Genomic DNA, 15,297 nt, shown 5'->3' with positions numbered 1-15,297 from the left:
CGTTTACCACCACCATTACTAAATCTGGGGTACATACTAGTAAAATGTGGAAAATATTACTTTGCAAATTCGCAACGTGTTTTGCGCCTAAAAACAAACTTCCAAAAATATAATTTGAAAAGTTACGGAACGACAGCTACATTTATGCTAAGTTACTGAGCTTGATGTACTAATAACAACATACGCTAATCGTTGCTGGTGTCTAGAGGCAAAATGAACGGTGTCTTCAGATATAAGCTAAATCGATGCGGATGTTAAGAATAGGCATGTAGACACATGGAAAGGACGAGAAATGCAAACAGAATTTTAGCTGGAAAATCTGAAGGGATAAGTGGGAGATTAATATGGACGCGGATCTTAAATATTGTGATCAATATGACCATCGCTAGGCGGCGACTCAGTATATGTGTTCCAGCAACCACACAACAATAGGAGCTATGTTCTCTATGGGACATGTTACAGCTAGTTGCTAGGTTGCACAACAATTCTGACAACAGAAGAAGTGCTTTCAGTGTGCAGTGCTTGGTAACAGAGCTGTAAACACGCGGCTATAAAGATACGCACCTTGACTGTTTGCTAAACAATTGCGCGGTAACACGTCTCTACAATAATAGAAGGTGTTTTCTATTTGGTCCTTGCCGCTGCTATATAACGAGGTTTCCAGAATAATAGAGATAGTTGAGAGACTTGTACCTGCGCAGTTGAAAGTACTCGTACATGGACGGGAATGGAGCATGTTCCAGTGAAATGTGAAGTGGGTAAATTAGTGGTAGCGTTATAATTGGTTGAAACTGTGAAATAGTGACAATAAATCCAATAATCGTACCCAGAACCAACTGTTATTAGTCACGTCAACCCCTTACAAGTGACAATAATAAAAGCTGATTTGATATATTTAGCTTAGGGTGCCTTCTAATAGCGGGTTTTCGTGTACAGGGAAATGAACATTCATGTTCTATAAAAGGCAAAGTAAATCTTGACTAGCTGAACTATCATCAGCCTCCCAAGAATAACTCTCTTAAGTGGAATTTGTTGTATTTGCGTCTGTAGGTAAAAGTAAAGTAATCCCTGTTATAGGCCGTGGAGGCCCATAGAGTTGTGAGAGGTCGAGGCTTCCACAGTTTCTAGACAGTCGGCTCAGAGATGGCGGTAAGTCTGTCAACCTTACGCGCCGGCCGCCCTTTACCCCAGGAAATATTCCTAGTACTCATTTCTGTTAGAGCTTGAGTAGACCCCAGGGCCAATATTGCGGCTGGAAGGATCAGGCAAATTAAAAAATCCACCTTATCGGCATTCGATCCCGCGACCCTCCGGTTTATAGCGTAGAGCCTCAACCAACTACGCTGCCGCTTGTAGGTAAAGTTCTGGACTACGGAACATTTCTTACGAGACCCCTGTTTTTCGCGACAGTTTGAAAGTGTAACACCAGGGATTCTCGAGCAGGACAATTTGACCGCCTCTGACCCGCTTCAACCGTTATGCATCTGTGGTCATTATCCCGAAAATGTCCACATCCATTTATGCTGCCATTAGTACGAAAGACGAAACAAAAATTCAAAGTGAAAAAAAAACTCCGTGGTTTTAGTTCGACCGAGCGATCGTCGCTTGTCGGCGAACCTAAGAGGATAGAGAGTGTCGCGTGGTCAGCGCAACGAATCCCCACGGCCGTTAATTTCGGTTTTCTAGACCGGAGCCACTATTTCCTTGAATTAGCTCCTCAATTATCCTCACGAGACTGAGTGAACCCCGTTGCAGGCCAACTACTTCTCAGAAAAAAATCTGGTAGCGCCGGAAATAGAACCCGGACCTTTGGATATGTAACCAGGAACTCTGACCACTAGACCACAGAGGCGGTCAATTGAACAAAAACACAACATAAAACATCCTAAATATGAGAGCCGTTAACACTGCTTCGTGTTATTGTGTTAGTGTTGGGAGTTTTGGAACGTTAAGTATTGTCAGTTTTTTCTATGTCCCCTGCGTATGCGTCCGACAAGTCTATGCTGTTTGAGTGACAGCTGACGCAAATTATAGTGCAGGTTCTTGACAAACTGGAGACTGTAGACACGGCCGTATGATAGATGGCGTCTCTCAGACATTTCGATGATAACCACTTTCATTGCTCTGTCTGTTTCAAAGTCAGTGTAATGAGACAATATATTTCAAATGAGATTATTATATATTTATTCTGCGGGATCAATCTGAAAACGGATGTGTTACATACTGAACGACAGCTGTTCAATTCCCGGTGGATCCTGGGTTCGGAAATGTCCAAAAAGCTAATCACTCATTTTACATGGGTAAGAGCAGATGTGGCTGTCTTCGCTTGTTCGGAAGCCGGGATCGTGAGTTCGAATCCCACTCAGGACATGGATGTTTGTGTGCGTTTTTCTGTGTTTATGTACAGGTAGAGGCCTTGCGACGAGCTGATTACCCACCCAAGGAGTCCTACCGAATGTCTAAGATCTAGAAAAACCATAGTGAACGGAGAAGTTCATGGAGGTAGGCCTAGGCCCACTGGGGCTGTAGTGCCAAGGGGGGGGGGCGACTGCTAATTTTCATCTTTCGAAGCTAGGAACATGTGAGTGTAAATCAGGCATCCCATGCGTGCCTTCACTAATGATTGATTCCTACGTTATTTAACGACGTACGATTAATAAAAAGGTTGAATAAAATTTGAAATTACTATGCATGTAGATCAGGTAGGGTTCTTTTTTAGTTTCTTGGGTTGGTGTGAGTCTGAGTCATCTTGGTACGTTGGCCACTAATTGACCTATTGTACCTGTAGCAGGCGATAGATGATGAGTGTGGAGCGGTAGGTGGAATTAGAATTGTTAGGTGAAACTTACGTACTCGGAGAAAACCTGCCCAGTGTCATTTTGTCCACCAGAAATCCGACGTGACCTGATTTAGGCTTGAGCCCGGGGCGCCATGGTGGGAAGCCGGAGACTAACCTTCTCAGCTAAGGCCGCGCTATAGCTCAAGCGGTTAGTCGCTGGCTTCCCACCTCGGAGGCCCGGGTTCGATCCCGGGTCTGGTAAAGTGAGATTTGTGGTGGACAAAGTGGCTCTGGGGCGGGTTTTCCCCGAGTACTTCGGTTTCCCCTGCCAATCTTCATTCCGCCAAATTCTCCATCATCATAATCCCCCGGGGCAGGCTACAATAGGCCAATCAGTGGCCGCCATGCCGAGTGGACCCAGTTGGAGTCCACCCTCCACTAAGAGAATTAAAGAAAAATTAACTGTCTGGGCTATGGCACGGCCTTGGATCAGGCAAAGAAGTGGAAGAATTCTGAGCCATTTTGATAGTACTCTACTACTCGGAAGTCACCTTTACAGAGTGTTGAATACCAGGAAGCATGCTCATCAGTACAACCGAAGACACGTCACAGATCCGAGTCAGCGAATGATCAGTTGATTCATTGATTTTAAGGGTGCTTTAGCGACGGAGGTTATGAAATAATAAGGGATGTAAAGGTTTAACGGTGATGCAGGAGGCTTAAGGTGTTCATTGCGATCTGTATTCATCTAGACTGAGGCAGGCGATTCCTTCGAAAAGTCCCTAATTATTATTATTTCGACACGGTGTCGTTCTTAGGAGGAAGCAGTTTCCCCGAAACATCGCTAATTTGTCACCTACATGTGATACGCAGAAGATTCTTGATCAAGGATGCCGGAGAGGTTAAAAAGAAAGAAGGCAAAATACTCTGTAACACGCCGTGGAGGCCAGTACAGTTGTGGAACGTCGAGACTCCCATATTCTCTAGACCAGGCATGTCAAACTCAACTTGTACAGAGGGCCACCTCAGCCCTATAAATAATGGTCCAGGGCCGCACTTTAAAATAGAAGAATACATTAGATTTTGATAGAAGGAAATTTAATTCTATTTATTATTGAGGAATAATTTCAATATAATTACCTAAAGTCACATATCTTACAGTTGTAAAAAGCAAGAGAATGCCATTTTTGACAAGTATCAAACAGCTTTTCAATATGTAAAAATAGAGATTACACAAGAAATTATGTTAGAAATAGCAAAACATTGAATTTCCTGCAGCCTGCTAATTTATGTCTGCCTGAGACTTCTTGTCTTCTGGTCTGTTGGAAAATAAAAATGTCTTTACAAAAAATATTTCTACTAAAATTTTAATATTGATTTTAATATCAATTAGCTCTAAAAGTTGAGGGCCGCACTTTGTGGCTATGGGTGCCGCATGTTTGACACGGCTGTTCTAGACAGTCGACCACAGATGGCTGTGAGGTTGTCAGCTTTATGCGCCGGTTGTCCTTTGCCCCCAGGAAGATTCTTGGCACTCAATTCTGTTAGTGGCTGCGTCGCCTTAGGGCCACAGTGCAGCTAGAAGTATTAGGTCAATTGAAAAATCCAATGACCTAGTCGGGAATCGAATCCGTGACCTTCCAGCTTGTAGCATAGCGCTCCAACATACTATGATACCGCATGCCCCAAATAAAATCATAGAAATTTCACCCCAAACATAGGTAAAGGTCCTACGAGTTTAGTAGTGTGTATCATAAGACTCCTCAACTTCGTCAATACCAACTCCTGGACTGGGGCCCCTTAGCCACTGTGCACCGCCAAGGTGAGAGCCCGGCTGATTCTGGGCCTTAGACAACATCTATTGAAATATACTGAGGCCGAAAGGTCTCGTCAGCAATGCCATGGACGTTGGTTGGGATTGGGTCGGGGGGAGGGGGGTAAACGTCTTATAAGAAATACCGTTGGTTCAAGACAAGCAGTTGCGCTACCTTCCTTCTTCGGCATAAAAAAAATGGTTGCCCTATAGAGGAGTAGGTACGAGGGATTGAAAACTACTTAGAAACGGGATCATGTGATATGCAGAGGGTCGTTGGCAACAATGAGGCGAAGGTTCGGTCGAGAGTTCAAAACTGGATGTGAGACAAGGAGTCTGCTGGAAACTAGTGCAAAAGGGCACGCGAGGATAAGTCAGCGTACTGCAGAAGTGAGCAACGGAATTTGCTTCTGAAAAAATCCAAAATGTAAACAGCGTGAATTTTCGAAGCGTAAACTTGACAGAAGTCGAAGTTGAGCTGTTAGTTTCATATTCCTCTGCTCAATGTTCGGCTAATTTTGATTGCGGTCTCATAGATTTCCTCAAGCTAAATAAATTCAGTAGGTGAAGAAATACTTACTTACTTACTCATGGAGCTGAGCCCTTCTGGAGGAGCCGCCAATTCTGCAGCTACTCAAGAATTTCCCAGCATTTTATGGAACCCGAAGGTTCATTACCGTGTTCACAAGAGCCCTCCACTGGTCCCTATCCTGAGCCAGATCAATCCAATTCATACCATTCCATTCTATCTCTTTAAGATCCATTTTAATATTGCCCACTCACCTATACCTTGGTCTTCCCAGTGGTCTCTTTCCTTCTGACTTTCCCACCAATATCCTATATTCATTCCTCGCCTACCCCATTCCTGCTACATGCCCTTCCCACCTCATCCACCTAGAAGAAATAGGGAGTATTAATAGAGAAAAAATATGTAATAATATACGTAGTCTTTTTGCATAATATTTTGACATTAAATAAAGGAGATTGAGATAACTTGGTCATGTAGAACGCATAAGGGAATGAGACGTTCATATGTGAAGGTTGGAACTACGAAAGGAAGAGACTCAGATTCAAACATATGAGTGAGAATAAAGTTAAAGTGGATTTTAGAGAAGAGGGTGTGAAACTGACGATTGCATTGATCTGGCTCAGGATAGCGTCAGATAACCTGGTTTTGTAAACATGGCGATGGACTTCAGATACCTTAAGAGCCAGCTGCGAGTGCCTAAGGAAAATATATCATGAAGTTAGTTGTTACATTGTTGTTAAATGAGTAATAAATCAATAGATATAACAGGCTCTTAAAGTCATTCTCCCTATAATACATATATATGTATATATTGTGGGGTGTAGACCCATTGCTGGGCAAGGACCGCGAGATAAGTAAATATACAACAGCCTTTACGGTTTCGCAAAGAAACATGTTTCCACAGCAACAATTGGATACAACACTGGAGTAAAGGTGTTTTCTGTGCTGTCCGAATAGAAATGTTACAATCAGAACAGTTATTAAAGTAGAGTCAGTTGAATGAAATTAGTGAAGAGAGTTTGTTGCTAAGTGATTGAGTAGTCAGAGAATTTGCTGTGGTTCAGTCGTTGTGAGCTGGTGCTGTTAGAAACTGGTAGCTGTGACCGGGGATAGTTCGGAAACCTAGAGGAAGTGTAACTTCCGCTTTTCGAAGCCGCTACCGAGTAACGGCTAGTGGAGACGTGATTGTGGACACTAGTGTGCTTGTGTGTGTGTGTGTGTGTGTAATAGTCAATTGTAAAGTGTTGTAACGCGTTGTATTAAAGAGTTCAATACGAGTAAATACGATCATTAATCCAATCCCCGTCTGTAGTAACTCCATACACATGACAATATTTATATTGGTTTACATATACCATCTGACACCTTTATGACTATGTATGTATGTTATCTGTGTGTGTTTGTGTAAATTAGTCATTCTTACTCCGGAATAGCTTTTACACACTTAACAGAAGTGGCAATTCCATGCCTGAGACGGTACCATCAGAAGAACAAACATATAACGTAATAAATTGTCTTCACGAAGACAGGACGAAAGGAAAAGTGGCGAAGCATGGAGGTGTCAAAGAAATTATTCTCATTTACATTTTAACAGGCTTTCCCATTAATATAAATGTAATTCTGGTTGAATTTAAGGACACGGTTTTAAATCTGGAAAGGGTTAATATCCCTAAATTTGTGTATGAGTTGTGTGATTCAGAAACCGGCATGGTACAGTGGCCGCTTATTGCAGAAACCTAGACCCCATTCCACAGCCCTCTAAAGGAATGCAAGACGGGGTTGATTGGAGGGGGGGAGAAGATCGAGAATGTATTCACCACTTCCAAGACGAGACGGGGGGCATCCCCTTTCCCCTCAAGACGTACATAATACAGGAGAAAAGCTCGCTCTCTCTCATGGGTGCACTTTTTCCCTTCGTCTTCTTCCTTTCAAATCTGCTTATGGCAGAAAATACATGTGAGCGAAGTCTGCATGGTTGGCACACTTACGTTATATTGTGACGTTGCCAGTTCTATTAATTATTATGTTACTTCACAATAACTGGAAGATTACGGTTTCATTGACATCCTATGTATATTTTTAACTTAAATATAGACTTTTCACTCAGTGGGGGGTGGAGTCCAACTGGATCCACTCGGCACGGCGGCCACTGATTGGCCTATTGTACCTGCCACGGGTGATTATGATGGTGGAGAATTTGGTGGAATGAAGATTGGCAGGGGAAACCGAAGTACTCGGAGAAAACCCGATCCAGGGCCACTTTGTACACCACAAATCGCACTTGACCAGACCCGGGATCGAAACAAATATAGATTTAGTATCAAATAAGATATATACTAAAGAGCTTAGTCAAAGATTACCCTTTTCTTTGTAAGAAATATATGACTTCTATTTTATTTAAAATTCATACAATAAGTTTTAACAGACGCCTTTATATACCTCCACAAAAGAGGGAGATGTTTTACTCAATAATATGTAAAACTTCCTCGCTTTATATTTTTAGCCTATTTTGCTTATTTTGGAAAAGAATAAAGGAGTCTTAAGAGATGGCGGCCTTACCATCTATGTGTCTGTGTGAGCTCCTTAACGCCTGAAATCCAGAATAGTGGAGCCTATAGAGGTGGTATTTGCTACGCAATAGCCAGCGCGCCAATGAACTCACTGGGTAGGAATCATGTGACTTGTGTTTTCAATGTGGTCCGCGTCATGCCTAGTGCTAGGCATCAGAACTGTAAACACGTCTACAATAATAGAAGGTGTTTTCTATGCGTGATCGATTACGAAGTTTTATAGAGGACAAAAAGATTGTTTACGAGTAGTCGCAGTTGAGAAGCCGTGAGTTCAAGGACACGAAGCCGTAATGGATAAGAGTGCGTTGCAAGAGTGCGGCTGTGAAGAGTAATATCATGAGTAATATCTGGAGTATCAAGTCAAAGTCAAACTGCGACTGACGGTCAGTCAGTCAGTCAGTAGGTCTTGGTGTCGAGCCCCATCTGGGACTCATGACCAGATATTTATTACTATTTGACAGTTACGGTCTTGTTTTTGTGGGGCTCCCTCTCTGGCGAGAGGACGGGTCTGTCTTTTGTATACGCTCCTGGCCCTTGTCAGCGCAGTGTCTGGAGTGTGTGATTAAGTGAGACTTTTATAGTTCCTGTGTTTTAATTGTGTTACAAGGAGAGGACGGGTATGTGTGTCTAACAGTGAATTATAAAGCGTAGAACTAGTTATAGCGCTATAATTACGTGTAATTACTGGTGGTGTGTAGAAGGAGTAAATAAACTCGTTCAACCAATCCATGTAAAGAAACTTCCAGCGGCATTCTCTTCTTATTGGCTTTCAGGCCGTGAAAATCCTCATCACGTAGTACACACGATGCCTTTGTGCAATGGCAATAGCCCTACATTGAGACGTACAGAATATCGAGAAATAATCTTCACGTTGTAAATTACGCTTAAATTTTCTTCCTATATGCCTCTAGAGTGTTTACATCCACTGCGTAGACATTCCGAATGAAGCATAGATCGAGGTTAGCGGCCAGCTTCACGCTGCAGCTGCTTTCTCTCCAGGTATACATTAGATGGGAGGCTTGGTGGACCCTAGAAACGGGCTGCATGCTCTGGCGAATAGAGAAGTCCCTGCCACTCCCGAGAATCAAATCTCGCTCTTTAGACGCTTAGAAGAGCATCTTTTTTTTTTTTTGTATTGCTAGTGGGGTGGGACTACGTCCCTTGTACTGCAGTCACTTCTGGCCTATTGTACCAGCCCCAGATGATAGGTGAGGGTGATTGTGGAGCAATTGGTGGAATGAAGATTGGTAGGGGAAACCTAAATACTCGGAGAAAACCTGCCCCAGTGCCACTTTGTCCACCACACATCCTACTGGACCAGTCCCGGGATCGAATCTGGGGCTCCGCGGTGGGAAGCCAGCGATTAGCCACTTGAGCTATGGCGCGGCCCAAACGAACATCTTACTGACAGAACAATTAAAGGTAAAGAAAGGTAAAGTTGTCCCTGTGCTTAATTAATTATGCACTACCAAATGAAAGTGTATGGGGGAGTGGATGTATACACCCAAGTTTTCTTGACCTTGGCACTAGTTGGAATTGAGTGATCAGTTTCACGCCCCGGCCATTTTACCCCCAGGGAAACAACCCCCAGTGCCCATTGAATTTGAGGCTGCTTGGGCCCCAGAACCAGTCTGGACGAAGTGGAGAAGAGAAAATTTTTGACCTTACCGGGACTCGAAATTCCACCCCTCGGTTATACAGCCCGTAGCTAGTTGCTATACCGAATACTCTATGCATTTACACTTCTTAATACAAATATTATTAGTACAATAATAATAGTAATAATAAAACAAATATCATCAGTCAGAATTACTAGGTTTTTGGACTTTGTGTATCGCCCGGTATTCTAGAAACTATCTGCCCATCTATCTCTACAATCCTTTTCTTGGACTAGTCTGCTTTTTCTGGTTCTTAATGCTATATGCAGTCAGTAGGACTCTTTGGACGAGGCCTCAGCCCGTCGCAAGGCCTACACACAGAATAAACGCATACAGACATCAATATCTTGAGTGGGATTCGAACTCATGATCCCAGCGTTCGAGCGGACGAAGACAGTTCATGCCTTAGACCGCGCGGCTACTTTGACATTCCAGAAACTAGAAACTCGTAGCTACTTTATTACTAGCCGCAATAGTAGTAACAATGTTAATAATAATAATAATAATAATAATAATAATAATAATTGCAAAAAGGACAATGTTTTTCTGTAGGATATGGATGGGAGATAGAACTGACATGATCCTACATGTTTTCTTGTTACTCTCTTCTGTCAAAAAATTGAAACTGAACTGTCATGTTAGTAGCAGACGAAGAATAAATGGAAAATGATCAGTAGCTTGAAATTTCCTGACATCGTGATATTATTATTATTATACCGCATATTTTCCGTGATCTCCTTAACTGTCATACAGTTCTCTTTCCCCTGAGAGTGGTAATTCAAGTATTTTCTGCGTTCCCTTTCCTTTCCTGGTATTCTGGAAGTATGAAACACAGTAACCGTTGCACAGCTCCGAGCAGTTGTTCAGTCTCGAGCACCAGATGTGATCTTGGAAGGTTTCGTTCATGTTCTCACCTCAAGGATGTTTGTTAAGAAAGCAAACCACATAATCGTGAAGAAGTAGCTGAGGCCTTGGAGCCAGTGTCGCCCCTTTCTTGCCCCCTTCAGACAATCTTTCTCTCGCACCAGAACATCAATAAAATTATAAACAAGGGAAATCTTTCTACTCTGGAAGCATCAAAGCCGGGATCGAGCCCATGCGATCTCATGTAGTCAAAACAGAGATGAATCAAATTACATCTTGCTCCAGCCCGGACATTTCCAATACAATTTTTGTTTCTCTCTGAAGAAAGTGACATTTAATGACAACCCAGATAAACATGCAACGCCTGTTTCCGACGCCAATGTTTCTGTTTGTTTCTAGTAAATATTCTGTGGGAATTAGATACAAGCCCTACTGCTACCGAACAGTAACAATCCCGCTTCATGTTTAGAGGGCCCCAGTCTCAAATCTTCATGAGGGGCGTTGCTATTCTGACAGAAACTTTCGTAGATTTTTCAGTCCTTCTATGCAAATTCCAGGGAAATGCATTAAATTAGGTCACAGTGTCTTCCTTCCACATCCCTTCCGATTCACTATTCTGGAATCACCGCAACATTCACGCTATACAGAGTGTCCAAGGAAGAGTGGCCAATATTCTGGGAGGTTATAATATGGGTCATTCTAAGCAAGAAAATGTATACGTACATGTGTCCTCTTCCGAACGGTTTCCGAGTCAGAACTAGTACACTGTACACTGTACAGACGAACACACCATGTTCTCACACGAGTTGCAAAGTGCGTTGATTTCGACGGTGGAATTTTAGAAAATGTTTATACTAATTAAACTGTACCAACTTTATCATCTGAGCAATAAATACCGGTGGTAGAAATAGTACGTAACATCTCTTTCTTGTCAACAATTTTGGAAATTTACAGTGAAACAGCTCTATCTGGGAAACCGTTCGGAATATGACACATTACAGACACAAAGTTCTGTTTAAGATGACCGATACTATAACTTCCCAGAATACTGACCGTTCCTCCTGGAACATTCTGTGTAGTCTAAACAGTTGTGACGCTTTAAAATCAGTCATGAGAAAATAAGAGTTATATTGCAGTAACGAATAAGTTTTTAAATTGTTTTCAACATAAGTCACCAAAGTTGTTAGGCTTGCGGGAAATATGTAAAGGCAAAGTTGGTGAATTTTTCCTTGGCTTAATTAATTAATTAAGCAGTATTTCATGGAGGCACATATGGGAGTGGAGGTATAGCTTCATTATTCTTGACCTCAGCACTACGTGGAGGTGACTGATCAGCTTCACGCTCTGGCCGCTTTACATACGGGGAAATTCCCCCGGTTTCCATTGTATAGGAGATTGGGTGGCCCCCCAGAGCCGGTCTAGACGCTGTGAAGAGAAGAAAATTCTTGTCCTTGTCAGGATTCTAACCCCGGCCCTCCAGCCCATAATCCGTCGCTATACCGACTGAGCTATGTAGGATACAAAATTATAATCATGACCTTTGTTCGATATTTATATTTACAAATATGTTCCCGATATGCTGATATTATTTAAAACCCTGGAAGCACGTTCAGTAATGGACAAGCCACTAATTTACATAGTTACACTTCTGCAACAAGTACAGCAGTCCCATGCATAAGTGCAGATTTAGTATAGTTAGCATAAGGACGATTTTTGAAGTGGATAATACAATTTTAACCCGGTTCTTCTTTGGTAGTGCCGGTCACGGTAGCCGAGCGGTCTAAGGCGTGCACTGTCTTCGCTCGCTCGGAAGCCGGGATCGTGGGTTCGAATCCCACTCAGGGCATGGATGTTTGTGTTTGTGTACAGGTAGAGGTCTTGCGACGAGGTGATCACCCGCCCAAGGAGTCCTACCGAACATGTAAGATCTAGAAAAACCGAAGTGAACGGAGAAGTTCATGGAGGTAGGCCTAGGCCCACTGGGGCTGTATTGCCAAGGAAAAAATGAATAGATGTCATAAAGGGATTTGTAATTTTGTACAGTTTCATCTCAGGTAAATGCTATAATAATGGATATTTGTAAGTAATGTTAACTATTAGTAAGTAATTATAAAACATGTTTTACCTATGTAAGATTTGAAGTTTTCACGGCGGTGACTATGAAGAAAGCAGTCTTCTGGGATGTGGCACCGTGTAGATGTGATGTTAACCGACGTTTCGAAGGAACGTATCGCCTCCATCTTGTACTCCATCTGCAGACTGCTTGTACCGGTTCTCACGGTCTCTTCGCATGCGGATTTTCTTATTTTTCCTTCTACCCTGAAGATGGAGGCGATACGTTCCTCCGAAACGTCGGCTAACATCACATCTACACGGTGCCACATCCCAGAAGACTGCTTTCTTCATGTTTTACCTAAATTAAAAAAAATAATCCCTGAATTTCGTAATTAGGAGGGGTACGGTATTGGAACCCCGACGAAATCACTAAAATACGAACCAAGTCTCGCGCAGTTTAGAGGAAACTACAGCTGTCTATGGAAGACACGAAAGTAATTGTTCAAAAATATGTTAACAAGAAAAACAAAGGAACGATATACAAACGCTATTGGAAACGTGACGAAAACAATGAAAAAGCAATAATGAACTCAATGCCGAATGAAGCCTACCTGTTTCCCCACCTTCTCACGACGAGGAGGTAGCGATGGAGGTAATGAGCCGCAGCTTCTGTTCCTGTTCCCACCACGTCATCATGTCCATTACTTCCTGACCGCTGTTTGTTATCACAGTTCCAGACGCACACTCCTCTTCTCCTGGCCGTTCCTCTATCTTCACACTTGGTAACAGCTCTGCATTCACCGGATAACTCTGATGATGAATCACAGACGTAGCGTTCATACTGCCGGCAGTGGTTGTCGCAGAGCTTTGCATAGGCGATGATGACGTGACATGCTGAAGTGCAGTCGTTGGTGATGAAGACTTCAGACTGGAAGAGAAGGATGGTAGGAAAGATGCTGAAGATGTGGTCCTGAACATGGCTATATCGTCAACATGGGGGGTTTCAGGCGATAGCGAATGTTCGCTGTAGTCTCCAGGTGACAAAGATGACGTAGGGTGGGCTCGAGTGCTGCCAAGTGTAACAAGATCAACAGAAGAAGGCTGTTGGTAAGTGTCAACAGAAGTTGTCACCAGATGATGTGCCTGAAGGCGATGGAGCTGTCCTTGAGAAACTATGTATCCCCCATCTCTACTTACATTTGGGAACGAAGATGCAAGGGCAGCGAAGGGCTCGTCCATTTCGTAATGTTCGCCGTCCTCTGTACTGCTTATGGCGTCTGGTTGAGTGTTCACAAGTTGGATGAAAGTGTTTGTGCCCCTAATGCGATGGTATTGAGGAGTATACCTAGAGGCTGTCAAAGCCGACGATGATAATGGTGATGTAGGATCAATAAGGGAGGCATCATCTTCATCATCAATAAGAACAGGCGAATCTGGGACATCGGTTTGGACGCCTTCGTCCTCATAGGTTTGATAACCGTGTTGAAGATCTGCTGTGGATAGATTTGTGGAGGAATTCGCTGGTGACGGTGGTGAATGAACAACGAGAGATGTTGGTGAAGATGTATCCGACGAATCTGTTGAATGGACAGCTTGAATGTTCGCATTTGTACCGTTGTCATCCATTGATAACAGCTGCTGAAGACTCCGTATGTAATCCACAGCCATTCTCAGGGTTTCCACTTTGCTGAGTTTCTTGTTTGAACGACCTCCTGACGATGCATTCCCTGACGAGTACGTTGACGACACTGATAAGGGAATATGTTGTCTTAGAGTAGCGAATCCATTGTTGACTTGTTTGACCCTATTTCTCTCACGGGCATTGCGGCGTGCAACTGCTACAGGGGGAGGCTGGTGGTGGCTTCTGGGAAGGTTTGAACCCACACCGGTCGGTTTCTTGCGTATCCTGCCGCCATTGTTCACCACCGCGTTACTACCGCTAGTCGCCAAAACAGGCTCGCTGCTCTCAGATACGGAAGCAGTAATTATAGGTTTAGCCTTTTTCCTTAGGATTAAAATTTCACGTCTCTCGGGATGTTCACTGGACCCACTGTTACTGACACTAGCTGTGGGGTGTTGAATGATTTGAAGTTTGTTAGTATGTGATGACGTCATGCTATTAGAAAACGGAACGACTCCTAAAGTAGCCATCATTTAAATTAATATCTTCTTCAACATAATAAATAACACAATGGTTAATGTCTGGCACAAATCACAACTGTTTACACTTGCATATAATTAAATTCACTATTTATTTTTAGAGTTCTTTGCAAATTACTTTCCACTTAACACAGATACACACAAACATATGGCTGATTTTGGCATCACGTGTGAGGCAATTACACATTTCAGCGAGTTTCAGCGTCTTGTGTTTATACATATTCGGGATCTGTGTACAGTTTTATGGTTTCACATCCATTATCTTGTTATTAAGACGCACTGAAGACTCTTTTAAAAATATTCGCAACTAAGTCTCTAATAGTCCTAATATACTTCACTACAGATGTAGAAAAGGCACCTCCATTGTGATGTCGACCGTTAAACACAACGTAAAATAATCTTGTATGATGTCACAGGAAAATGACAAGTATTTAGAACATTCAAAACACGTTTCACAAATATACTTGTTTCTTTTTGGTTGCTGTTAATAATCTCCGCCTCATTCAGTTCAGCGCCACCAGTTTCTCCCCGTACGCACCAAGTCCCACACACTCATGCATTCATATTAAGTGTCTTAAATTACACAGTTATTCTTTTTGTATTGCGACAGAGTTGGACGTTTATGTTTTCTTCAAGTCCTCGACCCTCTGGTCTGAATAGTGTGGCTACCAGTTAACGGACGTTACGTCACAACAGTCGCGTGCTCAAGCCACTTCATTGCTCCTTCGGCCCACGTCTGACTCTCGCTCCAGATATCAACAGCAGCCCCAAAAATCAAACTACCGTCTTCAGCCACAAGAGACCCAATAAGGAAGTTCTCTTCTTAGATCTCAACAGCCGATGCGATGACGAAAGCGTGAGAGAGGGAG

The 15,297-nt window shown here is 42.9% G+C and overlaps 1 protein-coding gene across 1 annotated transcript in view; it reads right to left on the bottom strand.

Moving 5' to 3' along the window:
• Positions 1 to 14,935, bottom strand: part of LOC111871150 (mucin-5AC) — a 39,216-nt gene extending 24,281 nt beyond the window's left edge. Inside the window, exon 1 of the mRNA XM_033754305.1 lies at positions 12,880 to 14,935. Coding sequence (XP_033610196.1) covers positions 12,896 to 14,422 — 1,527 coding nt within the window. The 5' untranslated portion in view covers positions 14,423 to 14,935 and the 3' untranslated portion in view covers positions 12,880 to 12,895. The remainder of the gene's footprint in view (positions 1 to 12,879) is intronic.
• Between the last annotated feature and the right edge of the window lie 362 nt (positions 14,936 to 15,297).

The sequence above is a fragment of the Cryptotermes secundus genome, unplaced genomic scaffold, assembly GCF_002891405.2.
Source record: "Cryptotermes secundus unplaced genomic scaffold, Csec_1.0 scaffold152, whole genome shotgun sequence".
Taxonomy (NCBI): domain Eukaryota; kingdom Metazoa; phylum Arthropoda; class Insecta; order Blattodea; family Kalotermitidae; genus Cryptotermes; species Cryptotermes secundus.
The sequence above is the reverse complement of the archived record's forward strand: the minus strand, read 5'-3'. Positions and strand labels throughout refer to the sequence as shown.